The 21,610-nt window shown below is 37.1% G+C and overlaps 1 protein-coding gene across 2 annotated transcripts in view; it reads right to left on the bottom strand.

The window, feature by feature from the left end:
* LOC128020686 (TBC1 domain family member 22B-like) overlaps positions 1-21,610 on the bottom strand; it is a 44,996-nt gene that overhangs the window by 5,039 nt on the left and 18,347 nt on the right. For both annotated transcript variants that reach the window (XM_052607289.1, XM_052607290.1), the window contains 5 exons: positions 20,894-21,008; positions 14,195-14,301; positions 11,495-11,570; positions 8,260-8,387; positions 1,948-2,043 (listed from right to left, as the gene is read on the bottom strand). In XM_052607289.1, the coding sequence (XP_052463249.1) occupies positions 1,948-2,043; positions 8,260-8,387; positions 11,495-11,570; positions 14,195-14,301; positions 20,894-21,008 (522 nt within the window). The remainder of the gene's footprint in view (positions 1-1,947; positions 2,044-8,259; positions 8,388-11,494; positions 11,571-14,194; positions 14,302-20,893; positions 21,009-21,610) is intronic.

Genomic DNA, 21,610 nt, shown 5'->3' with positions numbered 1-21,610 from the left:
ATATATATATATATATATATATATATATATATATATATATATATATATATATATATATTAGGGGTGTAACGGTTCACAAAATTCACGGTTCGGTTCGATACGATACACTGATGTCACGGTTCGGTTCGGTTCGATACGTTTTAGATACAGCAAAATGTAAAAACATCTCAACTTTTCAGAATGCCGCAAGCGCACCGCGGGTCATGTGACAAGAACCAACCAATCAGCTTCATCCTTTCCCGTAACAACGTTGAGAGCTCAGCCAAGATGAAGGAACAGCTGATCATAGTTGTATATGGATTGCAATTTTGAAATAAATTCAGTAGCAGAGCTACTGCAAGCGATTTTTAGAGCTGCAAATCCATTTATCCTTCGCTGAAATTTCCGCGTCTCATGGAGAGAGCACGTCATTGTTGCTTAGCAAAGACAGACGCCTCATGAGAAAGACGCGCTTAGCGTTTTCCATGCGTTTTTAGGCACGATATGTGAACGGCCCCTAAGGCGCTCGCTCACTCAGCACGCGCTGAAGGCTCGTTGCAAAATGTCGAATGCCTTTAACAGACCAGAAATATAAGATCCTAAAATAACCAACAGGTCTGGTGTTTGGGTTGGATTCCCTGTAAGCTATAGTGTCTAAATGCTGCAGGGATAGTTTGCTGCGTGCATTTTTCTCCTTTTTTTCGTCTTTTCCCAGATAGTACTGACGCATATATCCCAGATATTTTTTTTTTTTTTTTTTTTTTAATCCCGCTGGTGTACCCTGTCATGTTGCAGATGCGACATACCGTTGTTTTTTTATCCACCACTCTCTTGCCATCACCATTATAGCTTAAAGGGAATCCAAAGTGCACCCAAACACCAGACCTGTTGGTTATTGGAGGATCTTCTCATTTCTAGTCTGTTAAACGCATTGGCTATTTTGCAACGAGCCTTCAGCGCGTACTGAGTGAGCGAGCGCCTGCTGAGTAGCCTAACATAAACATATAAGATGGTGTTTTTTTCTTCTTCGGGAGTGTCAGGGGCGTTGCCTGTTACGTTGTTTGGGTTATTGGGCTACCTTGTTGAACGCATATCATTATATTTCTTTCTCTCTCTTTTTTTTTTTTTTCAAATATAATTAATTACTCCAACGAACCGTTCGGTATACATAATGCGTACCGCGTACCGAACCGAAAGCGTCGTACCGAACGGTTCAATACGAATACGCGTATCGTTACACCCCTAATATATATATATATATATATATATATATATATATATATATATATATATATATATATATATATATATAAATAAATAAATAAATAAATAAATAAATAAATAAATAAATAAATAAATATATATATATATATATATATATATATATATATATATATATAATTATATTGTATATATTTAAAATTATATAATTTTATTTAATTTTTTAATAGAATAGAAAATGTATGATCATGTGAAAATTCTAATTTTAACAATTGTAAAAATCACATAAAAGCAAAATGTGAACATGATCATCAGTCCATAAATGATTAAATGTGATTATTTTAACCCACTGACAGCCCAAGTATAAACACATGCTCAAATGGCTGTTCATCTAAGCCTTCTCTACCAAGCCTGACAATGAGGCAAATAATAAACGAGAGATTCAGAGATGGGGCCGAGGCGTGGAGATCTTTGGAATAGCGAGAATGGGGGGTGAGTAACAGAATGCTCTCGTTTCGTGGGCGCTGAGGTGTGGTGAATCCGCTGGCCTGTGAAATTCGGTTACAGCAGAGGCTGCTCCAATGGAGGGCCAATTACTCCAATAGTCTCGGGGTAAGTGACGGCTGGGACGCTTTCAAGTGATGCATGCATGTGTGGGAAGCGCAGACGGTCACATGTAAATGAAACACGTTTCTTCACGGAGCCCAGCGGCCGTGACACACGAGACATGCGAGATATTGTGGGTACCTGAAAGTCCACCATGGATAGGATCTCTTTGCGCCATTTGATGAGGAAGGCAGAGCACACGTAGAGGTGAAAATGGGAGAATCCCTCCGACTCCGCCTGAAGATCAAGAGCAGACACAGAGCAGAACACGCATGCTTGCATTAGGAAGTAGTCATTAAGCAGATGATTATCCAAAGTGACATACAGAACACTTATTAGTGACTCAGCCCCTGGGGTTAAGTGCCTTTCTCAAAGGGCGAAATGATGATGGCTTTGAGGTTTGCTCCTGGCAGCGACTGAACCAGCAACCTTTCAGTTACCAGTAGTTTGCTCTAAAGCAATAGTTCACCCAAAATGAAAAATTCTGTCATTATTTAATCGCCCTTGCGATGCTCCACACCCATGCAAGTAGATATGTGAGCTTCTTGTTAAAGCATTTCATGTTTTTTTCCTCACCACAGTCATCTTTGGCTTGCTGACCGCTCATAATTAATGATTGTCTGTTAGCTTATTTTATTTTTATTTTTTTACATTTTCACACTTTTATTTTCCATTCAATAGCAGATTATGGAAAACAACTTGAAAGTGTCAAAAGCATGTACCATATGTGTCATATTTAGAGTCTGCTGAATATCACAGCTTAGAAGAAATTCAGACAAAAAAACTCTGGTGATTTTTAAACACTAACATGAACAAAGATTTGGGAGCTGAAAAAAAAAAAGGAACAATAATTATAAACAATGATTATAATTTCACTCTGTTCCTCACCAGTGCTGCTGTTGTTAACTAAAACTGTTCAAAATAATTTTTCGTAATTAAATAAACTTGATATATGAAAAACTTACAAAATTAGAAAAGTTACTTTGGCAATTAAGATGAAGTTGAAGTACTAAAATGAATAATAATAATAAAAAAAAAAACAACAAAGCTGAATATTGGCTAAAATATATAAACTGATGTAAAATTAAAACTAAAAATGTTAAAGCTAATTCAGAACATTAATAAACAGTGTTATTTTAATATTATTTATGAAATGTTATACTGTTTCTCCCACAAAGGTATCTTACGACTTCAGAAGACTTGTCAATATGAATGGCTGCTGTAAAGCCAAGCAGAGCAAATACAAAGACATTATGAAGAACTGGATAAAATGTATCAGGTCAAAGCATGGGCTGGATTTGAACCCATCTCCCAGTAAAAGCTGGGATATACCTTTAGATTCTGTTGGCTTTGCCATGGCTCCAACATTCCCTCAGCCAGAAATAAAAACAACGGTTTACTTCCATCATGAGTAATAAGAGTTTTAAGACGGCACATACTATTCGTTAAATTATTCAGCTACAGTCGAGCGCCTGCACACAGAGCTCCTAATGTAGTTTTACTATCTATCTAATATATTGGATTGGGAATTAGGTTGTGTTAGTTATTCCCATCGTATCTAGAGAAGACACCACCCACCACCTCATTCCTCATCCCCCTCTACTTGTGCTGTGTACAGTGTTGTACATTCAGCCACTTGAGAAGCAGCAAGCGGTTATTAATAGCTTTGTTTACTTTGTTTCCCTCGGTCCCTCTTGAAGTGAGAAAAGAGGGGGGAAAAGGAGGAAAAAGTTTGATTTTTATGAAAGCACAAAGAAATTGCAAGAAGCAGGAGCGAATCTAGAAGTAGAGTTTATCGCTTCTCAAATCATGAAATGTGTTAGTCCAGAGATGTTTCTTGCATGAAGAGTGAAGAGTCGCAGGGTTCAAAGCTTACTTGACAATTAATCTTTCTGAAAGTAACAACTTATTAATACTGCCAGTAGATACACTGTGTATCAGGAACTAAAGAGCACTTCTGTGTGAAAATAGCAAGAGTGACACTGTTAAGGTGTTTCTAAAAAAGGAAAAAATAAGACACAGGCTACTTTATAAGGTACACCTGTCCAATTTCTTGGCAACACAAATTGCTAATCATTCGATCACATGGCAGTGACTCGATGTATTTAGGCATCTAGATGTGGTGAAGACGACTCGCTGAAGTTCACACCGAGCATCAGAATGGGGAAGAAAGGGGATTTAAGTGACTTTGAAAGTGGAATGGTTGTTGGTGCCAGACGGGCTGGTCTGACTGTTTCAAAAACTGCTGATCTACTGGGATTTCCACACACAACACTCTCTAGGGTTTACAGGGAATTACACCAGTCTTCAGTGTCACATGATCCTTCAGAAAGCATTCTAATGTGTTGATCTGCTGATCAAAAAAAAAAAAAAAAGTGTATTATTCTTATTAGTCGATGTTGAAAAGGTCGAAATACGTTTTTTTTAATATAAAAAAGGATTCTTTGATGAATAGAAAGTTGAATAGTAAATACAACTCTTTTGTAACATTACAAATGCCTTTACAGTCACTTTTAATGAATTGAATGCATCCTTGCTGAATAAATCTCAATTCTTTCAACAAATACACCGTTTTTCCTTTTTCAATATATAGTGGACTAAGTATACTGCAAGTACTGTAGTATTGACATGTATGACATAATTTCTGCACTATGGTACTGAATAAGAAAAAGGAAAGGACTGCTAAAAAGAAAGAAGAGATAGGAAGCCTTAAGAGGATTGAAGACCAAGCAAACGAAAGCAGAAGAAAGAAGCATTCATGATTAAGTCCTCTTTCCCATAAGAACACATTGGAGATGGGGTTATTCACAGCCAAGCGTTCCCTGCTCCAGCTCTCAACAGAAGTCATCTCACTAATGGAGGGGACGTGAGATGCAGATGCTTCAGAACATCAGTCAGACATTAACATGACTTTCCTTTTTGTCTTTACAGCTCCCTCTCTCTCTCATTCTTCATTTCTTTCACTCACATCTCTTTCTTTCTGGCCTGGGCTCTTTGTGCGTCTCTAATTGATCTTGAGGAGCGAGTCTTTGTGCCAAACGTGCAATTACAGGAGGGACCTGATAAAGAAGCCCAGGAGAAGTTGAGGCTCTTTTCTCTGCCTTTTTACACAAAACGCCCTCATCTAATCAACTTGCGCTGGTCCGCCGAACATGCAACATGTGTCTGCTCACTGGATAATACCAATGAATGTATTCATTAACAATTAATCAGAAACATATTATTCAGTGTTATCAGAAAAGCCTAAAGTGTCATTTGAACAATGGTAGTTTAATACAAAATGACAACAAATAGGACTGAAATTAATGCTAGATGGCAACATGAAATCAAAATGTTCCCAATCTGCTTGCCTTCCTGTGCACGCTTCATCAGTCCGTGCTATCATAATGAAAAGATTAAAAATACAAAAAAGTTTTGAAGCTCATTACGACGTCACAATAAGTTATGGCTGAGCTCATGAATATTAACTGGATTATGCAGATGTAGCCTCATAATGGACCTGCCCACTCATGTGATGTAATGAATATTCATGAGTTCTATTCTCAGTTTTGCTTCATATGCACCTCTTGCCAACACAGCATCGAGCTACTTTATATTTTACATGACTTTTTACCATTTTGTTTAACATTCTTAAACAAATCTCCAAAGTATATTGAAATGAAGATAAAGTTTATAGTATTTGTTGTTTTATGAGTCAAATCTGTAATGTCTAGAATTTAACATCACAAATAAAATGTGATGCCAACACTGATGCAAGCGAGAATGTGTATCTAGCGAAAGATATAATGTACACTATTGGTCTAAAATTTGAAATAATTAAGATTTTTTAAATATTTTTGAAAGAAGGCTATAATAACTCACCAAGGCTGCATTTATTTGATTAAAAATAAACAAGAAAAACAGTAATATTGTAAAAAAAAAACAATTTTTTATATATATATATATATATATATATATATATATATATATATATATATATATATATATATATATATATATATATATATATAGATAGATAGATAGATAGATAGATAGATAGATATATTTATAATAAATATAAATGTATAAATATAATAACTATAAAAATCTATATAGTAATATTAACTACCAAACAACATTATTCCCCACCGAATATTCCGTTATATGTGACCCTGGAGCACAAAACTAGTCTTAAGTGTAAATTTTTTTAGAAATTTAGATTTATACATAATCTGAAAGCTGAATAAATAAGCTTTCCATCGTTATTAGGATTCACAATATATGGTCGAGATACAATTATTTGAAAATCTGGAATTTGAGGGTGCAAATAAAAAATCTTAATACTGAGAAAATTGCCCTTGAAAGTGTCCAAATGAATTCTAAGCAATGCATATCACTAAACAAAAATGAAGTTTTGATATATTTACAGTAGGACATTTACAAAATATCTTCATAGAACATGATATTTAGTTAATATCCTAATGATTTTTGGCATAAAAGAAAAATGGATAATTTTGACCCATACAATGTTTTTTTTGGCTATTGCTAAAAATATACCCCAGCAACTTGTGCTCCAAGTTCACATATTTTGTAATTTGACATACATCACATTACACAAGTTAAATGCATTGTGAATAAACAAGGTTTAGGCCCTATCCAAGGATTTGTTCTGAGGTGAAACATCATATTTTTTATTAAACAATTGATCTGCATGTTTCTCTTTGATCTATTATTACATTTGCATACATTTGTGTGTGTGAAGGAAGCAGGGCAGGTCACAAGAGATTGAAAACACATACATCATGGCTCAGTTTCTTCCTGTGTGTTAAGTTGGCCTCGCTGACACATCTCCTGCCTCTACCTCAGTGAGGTGGGTGAATGCCACCTTTCCTGCTCGCCCCGACCCTGACCCTGCTGTGAAAAACGCCTTAGGAAATAAAAGCCAAAAGCCAAAAAAAAAAATCTGGTTCTGTGAAATTAGAACAGATGGAAAATAACCTGGAGAAAAACTGTGCTTGTCAAGCAGAGCATAAGAGGTACATTCAGTAATTTTTTTATGTACAAAATTTACAAATATGTATAAGAAAAACTGTCAAAATCGGTCAAAAGTGTTTTATATGTTTCCTTTAAGGGGCTGATGATCCAAAATGCCCATCAATAATGTTTGGCAACATCACTGATTCAAAACGAACAGAAGCAAATGACATGCAAGCGAGCATAATGGTTCACCGCTCCCCATTTCCTCTCACGGATTGCACTTGTCACCTGACAACTATTCCCCTTTATCCAATAAAACCCACCTTGTGGAAACGGATCCACGTCAAAACGCCATGCATGAGAGATGGAGCAGCAGATAGACGGAGGCAGATGTAAAGGACAAAGAAATGAGCAAGGAGATATATCAAAAGCAAGTCTGAGAAAGGACATGCAGATGGGACACGAAAGGAAATCAGTGGAAGGAAACTCTTCAAAAGAATATTAATGAATGACAGGAATACGAGCAGTTCACCGCTTTTTGCCATTTTAACAAGAAAAAAAAATGTACGGTGGTCTTCAAGGACGTGTCACCCATAACCTCTCAAGCGTTTGAACAATTCTTTGAAGATCAGCTATCATTCAAGGAAATCTGCATTCTTCCTGGAAACCACATAATGGGAGGTGACAAAGGGATGTAAAAAGGCATCAATTATGGAATTTAATAATCAATTATACTCTAATTACCAAAATTAAAGTATACTAAATAAAAACAACAAGTGGACAATTGTGTCAGTTTCTAAATATACAGTATTTGGACCTAAACGTGTGTATGTGTATAATATCTAAGTGTATCTATTATTATTAATCAGAAGCTATAGAAAAACATGTTCTGAAAAATATTGTTGCTATAGATATTAAATCAGATTTCTATGTATGCAGAAACTTCAATACTTACTATTACTATTAATTAACAAAAGTATTATTTATTTAATATTATTTATCAACAAATAAGAATGAAAGCACAACATTCAAGTTAAATTATATATTATTTCTTTATTAAATAATTATGATCTTTTTATATAATAATTTTCTTCTTCTATGCCTACATTCAAGTATGTCTCCTAATATTAATTAGGTGGTATGATTATTTTTCTAAAAAGCTGGGGAAACAGTAAACTTAGAAATTAGCAACAACAATTACTACACCCTTACTTCATTACAGGTGAATTGTGCAGTCGGCAGATTTCAAAAATAATTATGAAGTGCACTAAAGTAACCGAACTAAAAAAAAGCAAATTCTAAGCACAATTAATTACACTCCCACTAGATGTTCAAGTTCTGAGCTAGTAACCAAAGGTTTGTAGGTTCGAACACTCAGCTGATCCATGAACCAGCACCACTGTTCTTAATCAAGACACTTAACCCCAGGCCAATTGACAAATTTGACATAGAAGCACATTTTCGGACATGTTTTGGATGGTATTGGTGCAGCAGTACCTGGTAGGTGTCCCACAGGCGAATGGTACAGCGCAGCGGTAGCTCCCGCATCAGCAGATTATTCATCCAGCGGAAAGCAAACTGCAGATACTCCACCTCACACTTTAGAAAGTGCAGGTGGACATCCTCTGTGGGTGTACAGAAGAAAGCACAGGGGGGTTATATCTATTTGCTCTAGTTTTGACAAAGTGCTGCACTGGGAGTAGCTTTTGTGAACCATGTATGGACTCCCATTGTTTAAAGAAGCACTCTGGCCCTGAACTAAGATCACCAGCTATTGTTGAATTCTCTCCACACCTGTTTCACTGAATTAACATTATAGACCCCTAACGTGTGTGTAATTATATTCGATTGAATGGAGAGAGAGAGAGAGAGAGAGAGAGAGAGAGAGAGAGAGAGAGAGAGAGAGAGAAGGTTGGGGTGGAAAGGAAAGGTAGGCCTTGTGCTTAGCTCATTGAGAGAGGGATTTTTCTGATAAGCTCTCATTCGGCCTTTGAACGGAATAAGAATGGCTTTCGAAAGCAGCTGTATTGACTAGAATCCTGATAGACATTGATGGAGAAAATGTGACGGGTCTCTAAAAGTACTGAGAACTGAAGTCGGACCTATCAGAAGGAAAATGGATACTCTTACTGCGACGTATAAAAGCAAGAATAACATAAAAAATAAGGTTTTAATAATCAACGATCTTCGAGATGTTACATAGGGGTTGCATCATAATGGATTCAACTAATGGAGCAAGTCATTGGTGTGAAGATTGAATATCACAAATTCACTTTTTTCACAATCCCACTTCTTAAAAAAAAAAAAAACAACAACAAAAGGTTTTGCTCATAATGATTCTGATTCAGGCAAACAAAATAAAAGCATAAAATATTACTTGTGTTATAAAATTGAAACCATTGTCATTTTCTGGAAAATATCTTAATTTATTTTTGGGTTTGTGGTATCAAATGTTAAACAGGGAAGGCGAAAAGTTAAAGGGATACTCCACCCCCCCCCAAAAAATGTAAATGTAGTCATTAATCACTTACCACCATGTCGTTCCAAACCCATAAAAGCTTTGTTCGTCTTTGGAACACAATTTAAGATATTTTGGATGAAAACCGGGAGGCTTGTGATTAATGACCAAATTTGAATTCTGGGGTGGAGTATCCCTTTAACATCGATTCAAAGCCAGTGCTTTATTATTAACACAAGACTACTTATCCACAGCTAAGCTTATATATTTCAAGCTAAACGCCGGTCATTTCAACATTTAATTAAAAAATACATAAAAAAGCACCATTTGGTAGATCTACAAGATGCTCGCTAGTGTATTTTCCTGATTAGTCTTCTGAAAGAGCGATTTGTTTTCCCTTCACTCCATTCGTCTCTCCTCTCAGCTCACTTCCATTTGGCTTCACACCCTAATCGCAGGGGCTTATGGGGAATTGATTTCTCTCCTGTGCTCCCCGGCGAGACTGTGGGGTCTGCTATTGCTCACGGTGCTGGTGGATGCTGATGGATGGGAAAGAGGCGCGCGGCGGCTCTCACTGAGAGTTTCAGTGTGGGCTGTTCGGCTTATCACACCAAGCACTTCGAAAAGGGGAGGACAGAAAACAGAAAAAAACAGAGGCGGACTAGTGGCATAATGGAAACGTGTGATTCCAAGACACAGAAACGGCCGACACCATGGGAAAACAAGTCTTTTCCGAGGCGACGAACAAGATCACACCCTGGCAGAAAAACATTTTGCACTGCTATTTATGGTTTGATACAACTAGTGCACACCATTCTGGAGGGCAAAGGGCAAAATAGATAAGATTATTCGAGGGACTCCAGACTTTGTCATTTCATTCTGGCAGTCATGATGTGTTATTTGGGCTGAAGCTTCTGAGGGTGTAAAAAAATGTGTCGCAAAAAGTGGCATATGTTTTGCCCAAAGAAGCTTTGACGACTGCATTTGAACTATTCATAGAAACCCGTCAAAACTGTTATACTCCTAAAAAGAACAATAGCTACAACAAGTGAAAAAAAAAGAAATAAATACATCTACGAGTACAGCTTTGTTGAAATAGCAGAAACAAAGTGCAAAAAGAAACTGTTTTGTTTTAAGAAGCTTCAAAGGTAACTTGCTTGGTGAACAGGACTACCTACCCCAAACATTTTAAATATATGTTTCACTTCAAAGATTTTGCAATCATTTACTCATTTTGATGTTGTTGCTAATTGTTTTTCATGTAGGAACTTAAAATGAGAAACTTGAAAGAATGTTTACGCTGCTCTTTTGTCACAATGAAAACATACAGTGACTAGCGTCTGTTCTACTGCAAAACACAATTTGATTTGAAGATGTTCACTCTTATTCAACTTATTTCGAGAGAGAAAAAATATTTTATATAATCCTGTATTAAAAAACAAAAAAAAACAAAAAAAAAAAAAAAAAAACACATACACTGCCAAACATCAATGGTATCAGGTTTGGCCTTATTAGTTTGTGCTGTTTTACATTCACAGGCACATAGCTAGGATTGTCAGAACGGGGGAAATCAGCCCAAAACCTGCCCGATTATCTTTTGGTGTGTACCCAGCATAAGACGGTGAGCCAAGTTTTTAGAGGTTAAACTGAGGTTAGACCACAGCCCCTCCCAGTCGACCGATAAACTAAGGTCAGATAGTACCCAATTCCCAATTGATCTGATAGTTAGAAGTTTTGAAATGCGATCAATATTTATACTATATATTACAGAAACAGTTGGTTGACCAGACTAGGATGAAAGGAAATAGGAGCTGCCCAAGGAAATCCATATACTTTGAGAGCAGAACGTAACTGAAAAAAGACAAAATATGATGATGCTGGTAAAAAAAAAAAAAAAAAACATTGTGCCATAACGGTGTACTGTAAAAGAATTTGAAGGGTCCTCCTATTTGACGTTAGATTAGACGTTAACTGTTTTCCAGATTCTAATAGAATAAGCTATAACCGGGCCAAACTTGTAATTATCATCTTTTTTTCTCGGTGCCAGCAAATAAAACATCTTGAAGTCTGTTTGGCTTAACCTTGTCAGGTTCAATCACTCTCTATGAAACTTGAGACTGAGGGTCAACCCAATTATGAAAAGCCTTAAGTTGGAACGGCAGTTCCGAGATTTTTGCTGAGAGGAAGCAAATTACCAAAATTCTTATTTTTGTACAATTACTTTAATTCCATGAAGCGTGAAAGGAATTGATGTGTTTGTCAACATGATCTTACCATCTATTCTGCTAACGAGCTCTTCCAGCGCCTTCACTTTATTCTGAATCCCAGGCTGGGCAAATGTATAGTTGTCCTGATAGAGAAAAACAAAGGCAGAATTTAGAACATGAATAATTATTCTGTCAACTCACTAAGGCTCTTTCACAGGACTTATATAAGAGCTTCAATAGCTCAATATTAGCATCATGCACCACTTTGACCTACCTGACATGAAAAGCTGTGCAATTAGTGTTATGGAAGGGCAATTTTTATTCTATGTGGTAGTTATGAAAACTAAACCTGTAAAAATGCTTTTAAGAGCCCTCAAATAAACAATAAATGTTAATATTTATAGACTGCGTATAAAAAAAATGTTGGCTGTGAGTTGCAAGGTTGAAAAGAAGCAGAGTTTAAAAATTGTATTAAATAATTGTATTAAATAAAAACTAATAAAATTAAATAAATAAGAAAAGAAAAGAAAAATAAAACAGTAATGACAAGGGTGAAATTAATTAGTTAGGATTTATTAACTGCTTGTGGAAAAATAAAAAAAACCTAAATAAAATAATTAAATAAAATGTAAGAGAAAACAGTAGCAACAAATGTAAAATAAAATAAAAATAAGATAAAGAAAAAAGCAGTACCACCAATGGTCAAATAAAATAAAATAAAAAAAGAAGAAAGAGAAAACCGAAACAAAAACTGTAAAATAAAATACAATTGAGAGAAATAAAATAAAATAAAAAGAAGGAAGAAAAAACAGTAACAACAATGGTAAAATAAAAAATAAAATAAAATGAAATAAAAAGCAAGTTACTGAAGGACACCTCTGATGCATGGCTTGGTATCAGGTGATTAACTGTAGGAACTGTGGGCACAATATTGTCACATTCATCGTTGTTTCGTAACTAATGTTGTTCCGTCTCTCTATCTCTGTTCCTCATCCCTTGTGGGTCATTAAGGGCCAGTGGCCGTCTGCTGTGCTGCGGCTCATGTTTTAGCCCTGGGGGACGACTGCATAGGAAGACACATTCTGTGTTCTGATCCGTGCATGTGTTCTGCCCTTCAGCTCGGCTCCACTCAGCCAATGAGCACAACACAGAGCAGCCCACGGGACAACCTGACTGCGGCCTGCATCTGACCCTTACTCCCGCCTGCAGACGAGTGCCCTCACATGCTCGCCTCGCTCTAACAGAGGGCCCTTCTCCAGGGAACACAGCCAAAGATCTGAAACCCCCTAGCTTAAGATTTCTCTCCAAGTTTTATTTGTCTCTCTCTCTCCCCTATGCGGGTAAGTGTCTTATCCTCTAGGGCTTAAGCACAGTGCCTTTTTTCAGTCCGTCAGAGAGTCTCTTATTGCATTGTATTCAACTTGTCACTGGCGTTTGGAAAAGAACGAAAGGATAGGATGACCACTACAGGGTTTAGTTTTAATAAAAAGACACCGAATAGATACTGTCCTCAGGGAACTGCAGATGGACCAAGAAGGTCTAATGCCTGGAGAAAACTATTACCATTACTGTCTTAATGGCAGTAGCTCTGCTGGAGCATAATGTATTTTAATTGAATTTTGTGAAGAATGGGATAATTATTATTAAGAACTAAAAGAAGAGAAATAAAAATAAGATGATGATGACATTCAAATCAAAAGAAATGTGGATTTTTGGAATCAGGATTTTTGAGGCTGATCACCGATCACAGAAAGCTTTTTAAGGACTTCTTTATATCAGGTAGAATTATTTAAAGTGATGATCCAATCAAGATTATTAGACATATATTCAGGCCCTGAATTTCATTTTTGAAAATTAATTCCTCTCTTAGGTGACTCTTGTGAGGATTTTTTTTTTTTCATCTGAGGGGTGGAGGGGGCCTTTTTTTCAAAAATATATATTTATCTCACCTAAATGTTTGATCATGCACTGTAAAGCACAGTAGACTTTAATTGTATGCAGTTATGGCGTAATTACTACATTTTTGTGTCAATGCATTTTTATATTTACCGCAAACAACGCAAGGTTTTTACCGCGTGTAGCACAGCATAAAATAGACTATGTGTGGAAACCAGACCACAACCGTGTGTACAGTGTGAACACTTTAATCCATTAACATGAGCGCGGAAAAAATATGCACCTCAAACAAGAGTAATGTGAACCTGGCATTATTTTGTGTGTGTGCGCTGCGAGTGCGCACAGTCTTCAGGAAAACATGTGAGCATTGAATGGTTTAAACAAGGTTAAAGTTTGCGATTTTCGGCCGATTGCGATTGTCAGCCGATCAATCGGAGCACCTACAAATTTAAATATGAAAATTATTAAAACATTTTGTAACAGTACACCAACAAAAAAATATCAAATTATTTTGAATACTACTATTATAGGAGGAGAAGGAAACAGAAATTTTTGATTTTGCTTCCTTTAAATAAAATAAAAGGGATTAGAATAAGAAAGTAAGATAAGAAAGTAACAGACATGAATGACATGAATTAAATTAAACCCAAGTATACATTTATTAACATATTTATATATGTTCATAGAAAATTATAAAAAATATTAACAGTAGCAATAAAAAAAAAATTCTGAAATTAAATGGTTAGGATTTATAAACTGCTTGTTCAAACTAAAATAAAATAGTATAATATATAAATAAATAAAAAAAATCAATAAAAAAAAAGATTAGAATGAATGGCTACTTTTGAATGGAAACAAGTGGAACAAATACCTGTATCCCATCCAACAATTTGCTCATGCACCAAAAGCTGTCGGCCTCAATGTTTCGTTGTGTATCCAGAGGCAAGCTTGCCATTTCGAAGTTTTCCACGTCTTCCTCTAAGGGAAAAAAGACACACAAAACACACATACATTCATGTTCGGTCACCAGCAGACCAAACCAACACACATGCTGCAGGCGTTCTCAGCAGTCTGTGTTTTCTTGCAGGCGACAGCAGCTCTGGTGTGTGACGTGCATCGTATGCACAGACACCATGAAGCCATTAGATCATTAGCTGGCAAACTGCATTCTTTATTCAACACATTCATCAGCCCACTTCCTCGTCCCTCTCCCTCCCACCGCAGGCTTCCCCTCGCAGCCATGACCTTTCCCGACTCTTTAAACAGTATGTGCTAAATGATGCTGATACACACATTATGCCCCAGAGAGCCAGACCTGGCTGCAAGAGACTTCTGTGTGACACTCCACTCACCCACCGCAAAACTAATGTAGTCCTCCATATCTTGATCTTTCTTTCTTGCTCTTTTCTTAATAAGGATGGAGGGATTGGGAAGGGGAAGGAAGGACAAGGAGATATTTTGATGAAGCACTGAGTAAAGAGAAAAAGAGAGAAAGAGAGAGAGAGAGAGAGAGCTCTAGGCATGTTTGCATGCAGCTTGCGCATCGCCAAAGCAATTCAGTCAATCACGCGACTGTTACTGCGGTACATGAGAGCTGAAATATAGATAAGAAGGAGGTCAGATCCAAGGTCAAATACACAATGAAGAATACATGCTCTCGAACGAGCGTAGATACTCAACTGAAGACCATGCTGACAATCTCTGCTGAGGTCTGTGGTCAGAGACAAAATCAAACTGACTGTAAACAGTAAACTATCAGGTGTATAAACCTACATACTCTACATTAGTACGTTTTCCCCTCATAATAAATGAATACTTAATTAGTGAAAGTGACAAAGACATTTGTTTCGTAATGCTTCAAAAGATTTCTGTTTGAAATGCTGTTCTTTTTAATCAAAGAATCCTGAAAACAATGTATCATGGTTTGCACAAAAATATTAGGCAGCACTTGAACTGTTTTCAACACTGATTACAATAAGAAATGTTTCTTGAGCAAGAAATCTGTATATTAAAATGATTTCCGAAGGATCGTGAAACAATGAAGACTGAATGACTCCTGAAAATTCAGCTTTGCATCACAGGAATAACATTTTAAATATATTAAAATATATATATATTTTTTTTTTTTTTATTATAATAATACTTTACTATATTACTGATTTACTGTATTTTTGATCAAATAAATACAGCCTTTATGAGTAGAAGTAACTTTCCAAAACAGCTTATAAATCATATCCAATACCTTTGAATGGTAGCATACTTTCTTCTGAAAACCCCCAAAAGCAAGTCATACAGGTTTGGAATGAAATAAAGGTGAGTAAATGTTGTCTGAATTTAGATTTTTGAGTTATATATATTTTCTATGCAAGTAATTACACCAAATGAAACTGCAAAAGTGCAAAAATAAACTTCCTCTTGTGTTTGTTGATAACATGCACATTTTTATGCCTTGCAAACTAATGCATTTGGTTTTCTGTGATAAACATTGCTGTTGAACATTTTGCTGATTGAAATGTCATCAAGAGAACATTATCTAGCTAGATAACAAAGATGAGGATGCAAATTAAAAATTAATTGTTTAATATCTAAAAACATTTTGAACATATTTAGATTTATTTAGAATATTTCGATTTTTTTTGTCAGAAATAATATGCTTGAATTTTATAATAATTATAATTTATATATATTATAATTATAAAATTCAAGCATATTTCTGACAAAAAAAAATCTAAAATTAGAACTAGAAGTCAATCATGGAGTCTGTTAATTAAGAAAACCTTTAATTAATCAAGTCACTTTTTATAAACAATTTACAGAAAAAAATCTGTATTTACTAAATGTGGCACACAAATGTGAACCAGACTGGTAGCAGGTAAAAACCGGCAAAACCTCTCTGCTCAAACTGTCAGTAAACCTCTGCATTGCAGCAGGAAGAACAGCTGATGTGGGGCCGAGTGAGAGCCCGGACGGGACTCAAGTAAAAAAAAGATGGATGGAGAACGACAGGAAAGAGCTGGCAGGGGGAAAAACTGGAAAAGAAAAGTAAATAGCCCTCTTTGACCACAAATGAAGCATGCAGTGCCCTGCCGGTCATGGGCCGAGCCATATGTCACTGGCTACAGCACTGGAGAGATTCCTGATCCATTTAGCTCTCCACATTTCCACATCACTCCAAAGCTTCGGACACACACACACACACACACACACAGAGCTGCTGCATAAAGCGGCTTTACAGAATGCAGGAGAAATCCTGTTTGTGGCACAAAGAAAGGCTTTGCCACCCTGTTCTCTGACCCCATGGAGAAAAGGGTGTTATTGTGCCATGTGTGATTATAAGCGACCTGAGGGATCATTCAATAATCATGAGTCAAGTCTGCAACTCGTGAAACAATTTACTGCTTATTTAAGTTGCTCCTCCATGTCTCAGGATGAGAATTAAATGATCCGTATTATAGAGCTCAAACTCTAAAAGCGGATTGGATGAGCCATGTTCAAAGCCGTTTATAAAATATGCCGACAGGCGCACACCTGGAGACTGCACATCAATTGAATTCTTTATGAAAGGAGTAGTTCACCCAAAATCCATGATTTTCTCATTCCAAACTCATACGATGACTTCTGTGGTAAACAACACGAGCAATTTGAGTTGAACAGGTTGCCATGTTGCATAAAATTGCAATAAACAGGGACTAGAGCTTTCAGACATTTCAAAAAATGAGGTTAATAGGACTCGTGCACTTTATTTCAAATCTTTCAAGCCATATAACATTTTTGTGTGGACAAATAGACCATAATAAACAAAATTAATCTTGGCATTCACCCTAGCTCTACTTGCCATGTTCATTAGGGGAAGTAGCCATGTCTGATTCAAAACCAATTACATTGATGAATCAGTTCAGAATTCAGTTCACAAAACTGCTCTGAACAAAGCCAAAGTATACTTTATTTTTCTCTCTGCTACTTTCTTTTGTTCTGTCGCTTTAAATTTGTTTTCTGCTATGAACCATCAGTCAGGGACCATCGTTTGGGTACAACTGATTAGAGAAAGTGCAAAACCAAGTCAATGCGCATGGGCGATCTGTGTGTACAAAACACACAATTGGATGTTGCATGTACAGTACACTATTCTGATGATGAAAATTGCATCACGTGCACTGTACATAGACCCTCATGTATGTGTAATAACCAAAGTGTACTTTGGCCTTAATTTGTCAACAAATCACAAATTCAGACCAATCTGGTTCAACCCTTGTGCTCAACAAACTGATTTAATGAGCAAGTCACAACCACTGGAAAAGAAGATTTTCATTGAATAACATAAATTTCAAACTCAAAAAACTATCAGATAGCTTGGAATATAGTGCACAAGCCAAATTTTAAGGTGTTTTTTTCAAACTTAAAGCTCCAGTTGCCAAATGTTTGGAAAAGAGCGCCAGATTCATTCTTTAATCTTTTTCATAGAAGAAAGTCAGTCATACAGATTTGGATTAAAATGTGATTTTACCCTCATGTCATATTGCTCAGATTTAACACTAAAGGCCATTGCACAATGAGTCCGAATTTTTCATTCGAAACTTTTGCACGTTGTGTCAATTTTTACACATTATCTCCAAAACGATCGTCCGTCATAAATTTTTTTTGGATCGGATTAAATTTTCTGCATTTTTCACATCCATAGCAAGCATTTTGAGATGCGTTTTGACAATTCAGAGCCACCAAATAAGGTAATGACAAAATCCAGAATGACGATTGTCCAGTTCAACCACTTTGTCTCACAGCAAAAAGCACGGTAAAGAAATTAGTGGTATGTTTTTATATGTGGCTCTAGTATCTCTAGCAATGCATCAAAGTGAGCCACTGACATCCTGAAATAAATGTTGAATTGCCCGTGATAATCGCAGTCCTTTATAAGGAGATGGAACTCGCCTTTCTCTTTATATTTTATAAAATATTTTTCTCTTTTTAAGCAGCGAGAAGAACAAAATCACCCTCACTGCTCGAAGACTCCATTTAGTAGCCTATTTTATTGCTAATATTTTCGCAACGGATTAATCAATATGCATCTGATTCAGTGTGTAAGGTTTCCATGTGTGACAAACGTTTATGATGACGAATACGAGAAAATGCATACGAAAATTTCAGACTCTGTGTGCAAGGACCAAGAAACCACAAATTCAGTTCACAAAGCTGCTCTGAATGAGTCATTCACAAAATCACAAATTCAGACCAAACTTGGCCTTGAGGTTTTAAGCTTAACTCACTGATTTAATGGTCCAGTCGCAACAACTGAAGGAGAATATTTTCAGTTGATATTTCAATCTCACAAAGCTATTAAATGACTTGGAATATAGTTCACAAGTAGCATGGACTACCTCTATGGTGCTTTTTGCTAGATTGAAATGCTCCAGCTGCCAATATGGAAAAGAGTGACCCATTCATTTTTCACTGATTCGGTTTTCTTCTACAGGAGAAAGTCATATAGGTTTGGATTTACATGTGAGTGATTTTTTTGAATGAACAATTCCTTTAAATAGCCATGTCACTTGACAACTATAAAAAAAAAACTACAGTTTACTATATACTGTTGTTATATGAACATTTTTACTTTTTTTTTTTTTACATTTCCAAGCCACAAAAGCAGTGCATTTGTGATTTTACTCTCTTGTGGCTTATTGTTCAACACCACCACCACCAAACCACAAACTTGTCTCACCCAGACCATCCATCTAACACTAAAACTGCACCTCGATGGCGCAAATAACAGTCCATAAAACCAGGAAGCCAATAAATAATAAGGTGAGAATATTACACACCCTCTTCAGTAATAAAAAAAAGTGTGTGTGTGAGTGAGAGTTGAGAGACGGAGACAGGGCATTGATGCTTTACAGAGGAGATTTCCCCGCTGTCCTCTTTGTCTGTCAGGATAAATGTGATGATTTACCCTTTGAGAATATTCCCTCTCTGTCGGCCACGTCTCTCTCTCCACTTCAAATTCGTCGGCGCATCAATACCAACACTTTAAACCGAAGGGCGCCGTGACTCTCCTTCCTGCCGGCTACTCTTTAAAACGCTACTCGCTGATATTGAGCTAAATGCGAAGCGCCAATACTCTCCTACACCGTCTCTCTCGGAGGACAGTCTCAACAGAAAGTTAAAAAGCTTGCAGAGGAGCCCTAGAAAGCCAGTGAGGCGTGCCAGCCAAGAGAAACAGCGCAGCGAAAGTTGGCAAAACGCTGCGTATGAGAGCAGGCGAAGCCGTTACAGCCTGCGTTCGCCCCGAGGCCTCGACGACGGGGGTGTAACCCGCGTCACAGGGAGAGCGCTAACCTCGCTCTTTTATCTCCCGCTGGCAGCGTGTTGGGATCATGAAGTTCGTTCAGATGTATCGACCGGCGGGGTCGAGCCCCTCACCGTGTGCTCGGCACCCTCGCAAACCTCTGTAAACACTTAAATCCAGCCGATCAATGTGGCTCATTCAACCTGCGGCATTGAGTCGCTCACTCACACACACACACACACAGAGCCAAAAAACAAATTAGAGATAGAAAGGCCCTGCAGACTGACACGAAAGCGCCGGTATGAAAAATCTGCTTTTCGCTAAATGAGCTTTGTGGAAGAACAGAGGGATGAGGAAAAGACAGAGAGGGCGCTGGGCGAGGCAGACAGCCAGAGAGAGAGAGAGGGAGAGAGAGAGACAGACACGGGAGAAATAGAGAAATCGATTGGTGATCCAGGTAATCTGTGGGTATGTCCCGGTGTTTGCACTGGTGACATTGCAGCAGCGGCACACCGGAGAGATCAATGAGCCTCCTATTGTTCTTCTGTAATCCTTAACTATCCATAAGTAATTAACCTTCACATGAGAGCACAGGAAATAAATATGGAAGGGAGGGGAAGGCCGCCGGGTGGAGGGAGAATAGCAATGAGGACCAGTCTTTTTCTGTCCCTCTTCATCTCTCCCTCTATCCAACCATCCATTGATAGACAGACAGATAGAATGATAGAGCAATAGATGGACAGAACAATTGATAGAGCAGACAGCATGATAGATAGAACAACAAAAAGATGAACAGAGTGCTAAAACAACAGAAAGAATAATAGAAAGATAATGATAGAACGATAGACAGATGGATGTAACAATCACTGTCTCCCTCTCTTCCGTCTACCCTTCTGTCCATCACATGGTCTCTGCCCATCTTCTTCCCATCTCCCTTTGTTTCTGTCTGTCACTCTTTCCGTCTGTCTGCCTCTTTCACCATTTGTCTCTTTCTCCATCTCTCACTGTCTATCCTTCAGAGTTTCTTTCAACGATAATTGATATTCTGTATTTCTGTGTCTGACATTTTCACAGGATTTTGTCAGCTTGTTTACATTTACACAACCATTTTCCGACATCATCTGTCAGATGCCGGCCCGTCTGCATCTCTCGGACTCTGCTGGCATATCACACACGTCAATGCGCTATTAGTGGAGCAAACACATCTGATGTGCTCAACCGAAAGAAAGGTGAAAGGTGAAGAATCAGTCAGACGGACCAACTGATCCACGCGGAAGTTTATTAAACACTTACCCACGAATTCAGAGAGGAAGACCACAAAAAAGGGAGTGACCAGATCATTAATGCCCTGCACGTATCCACTAGCGGGGTGACGGATGGCCCAGATGAACAGGATCCGCTCAAACACCTGAAAAACAAGATAATAGCTCTTAATGATTCATTTCTCAACACAAGTATGATTGTTGTGAAAACCTTTGACAATTGATGTTGCTTAATTCATTCTTGACACTCATTCGGATACTCGTTTTTCCAAATGCAGCTGCATTTCAAGTGCTCTGTTCCTTCTGGTTTCTGGTTTACAAGTGTTGCACAGTCCTCTAGAAGTTAAAAACACCACAGCACCCCCTGCTGGTGAGCTCAGTTAAACCAAGGCATGCTGGCAACATCTTTCCAGAACATCAACGAAATTACAGACACAATTGTTCAGTGGTGAAAGGTTTTTGATTGCCTTTTTTTTATCAACCGAACCAAAAGACACAAATGAGACGAAAAGACAATAAGAGAAAAATTCTCAGGACAATAATTACATTTTAATTAAAACATGCTTTTGACAAATATGACAAGGGAAAAAAATGTAGCTGAAACAACTGAACACTGGTAAACTAAACTGCTTCACTATGTTGACAAGAAAAAAAAAATAATAAAAAATAAACACTGATATGGAATAGTAAGCTCTTTCTTGAGTGAATCTCATGAAACCTTTCAAGAATATTCCCTGGTCATACTTTA

This window comes from Carassius gibelio, chromosome A10, assembly GCF_023724105.1.
Source record: "Carassius gibelio isolate Cgi1373 ecotype wild population from Czech Republic chromosome A10, carGib1.2-hapl.c, whole genome shotgun sequence".
NCBI lineage: Eukaryota > Metazoa > Chordata > Actinopteri > Cypriniformes > Cyprinidae > Carassius > Carassius gibelio.
The sequence above is the reverse complement of the archived record's forward strand: the minus strand, read 5'-3'. Positions and strand labels throughout refer to the sequence as shown.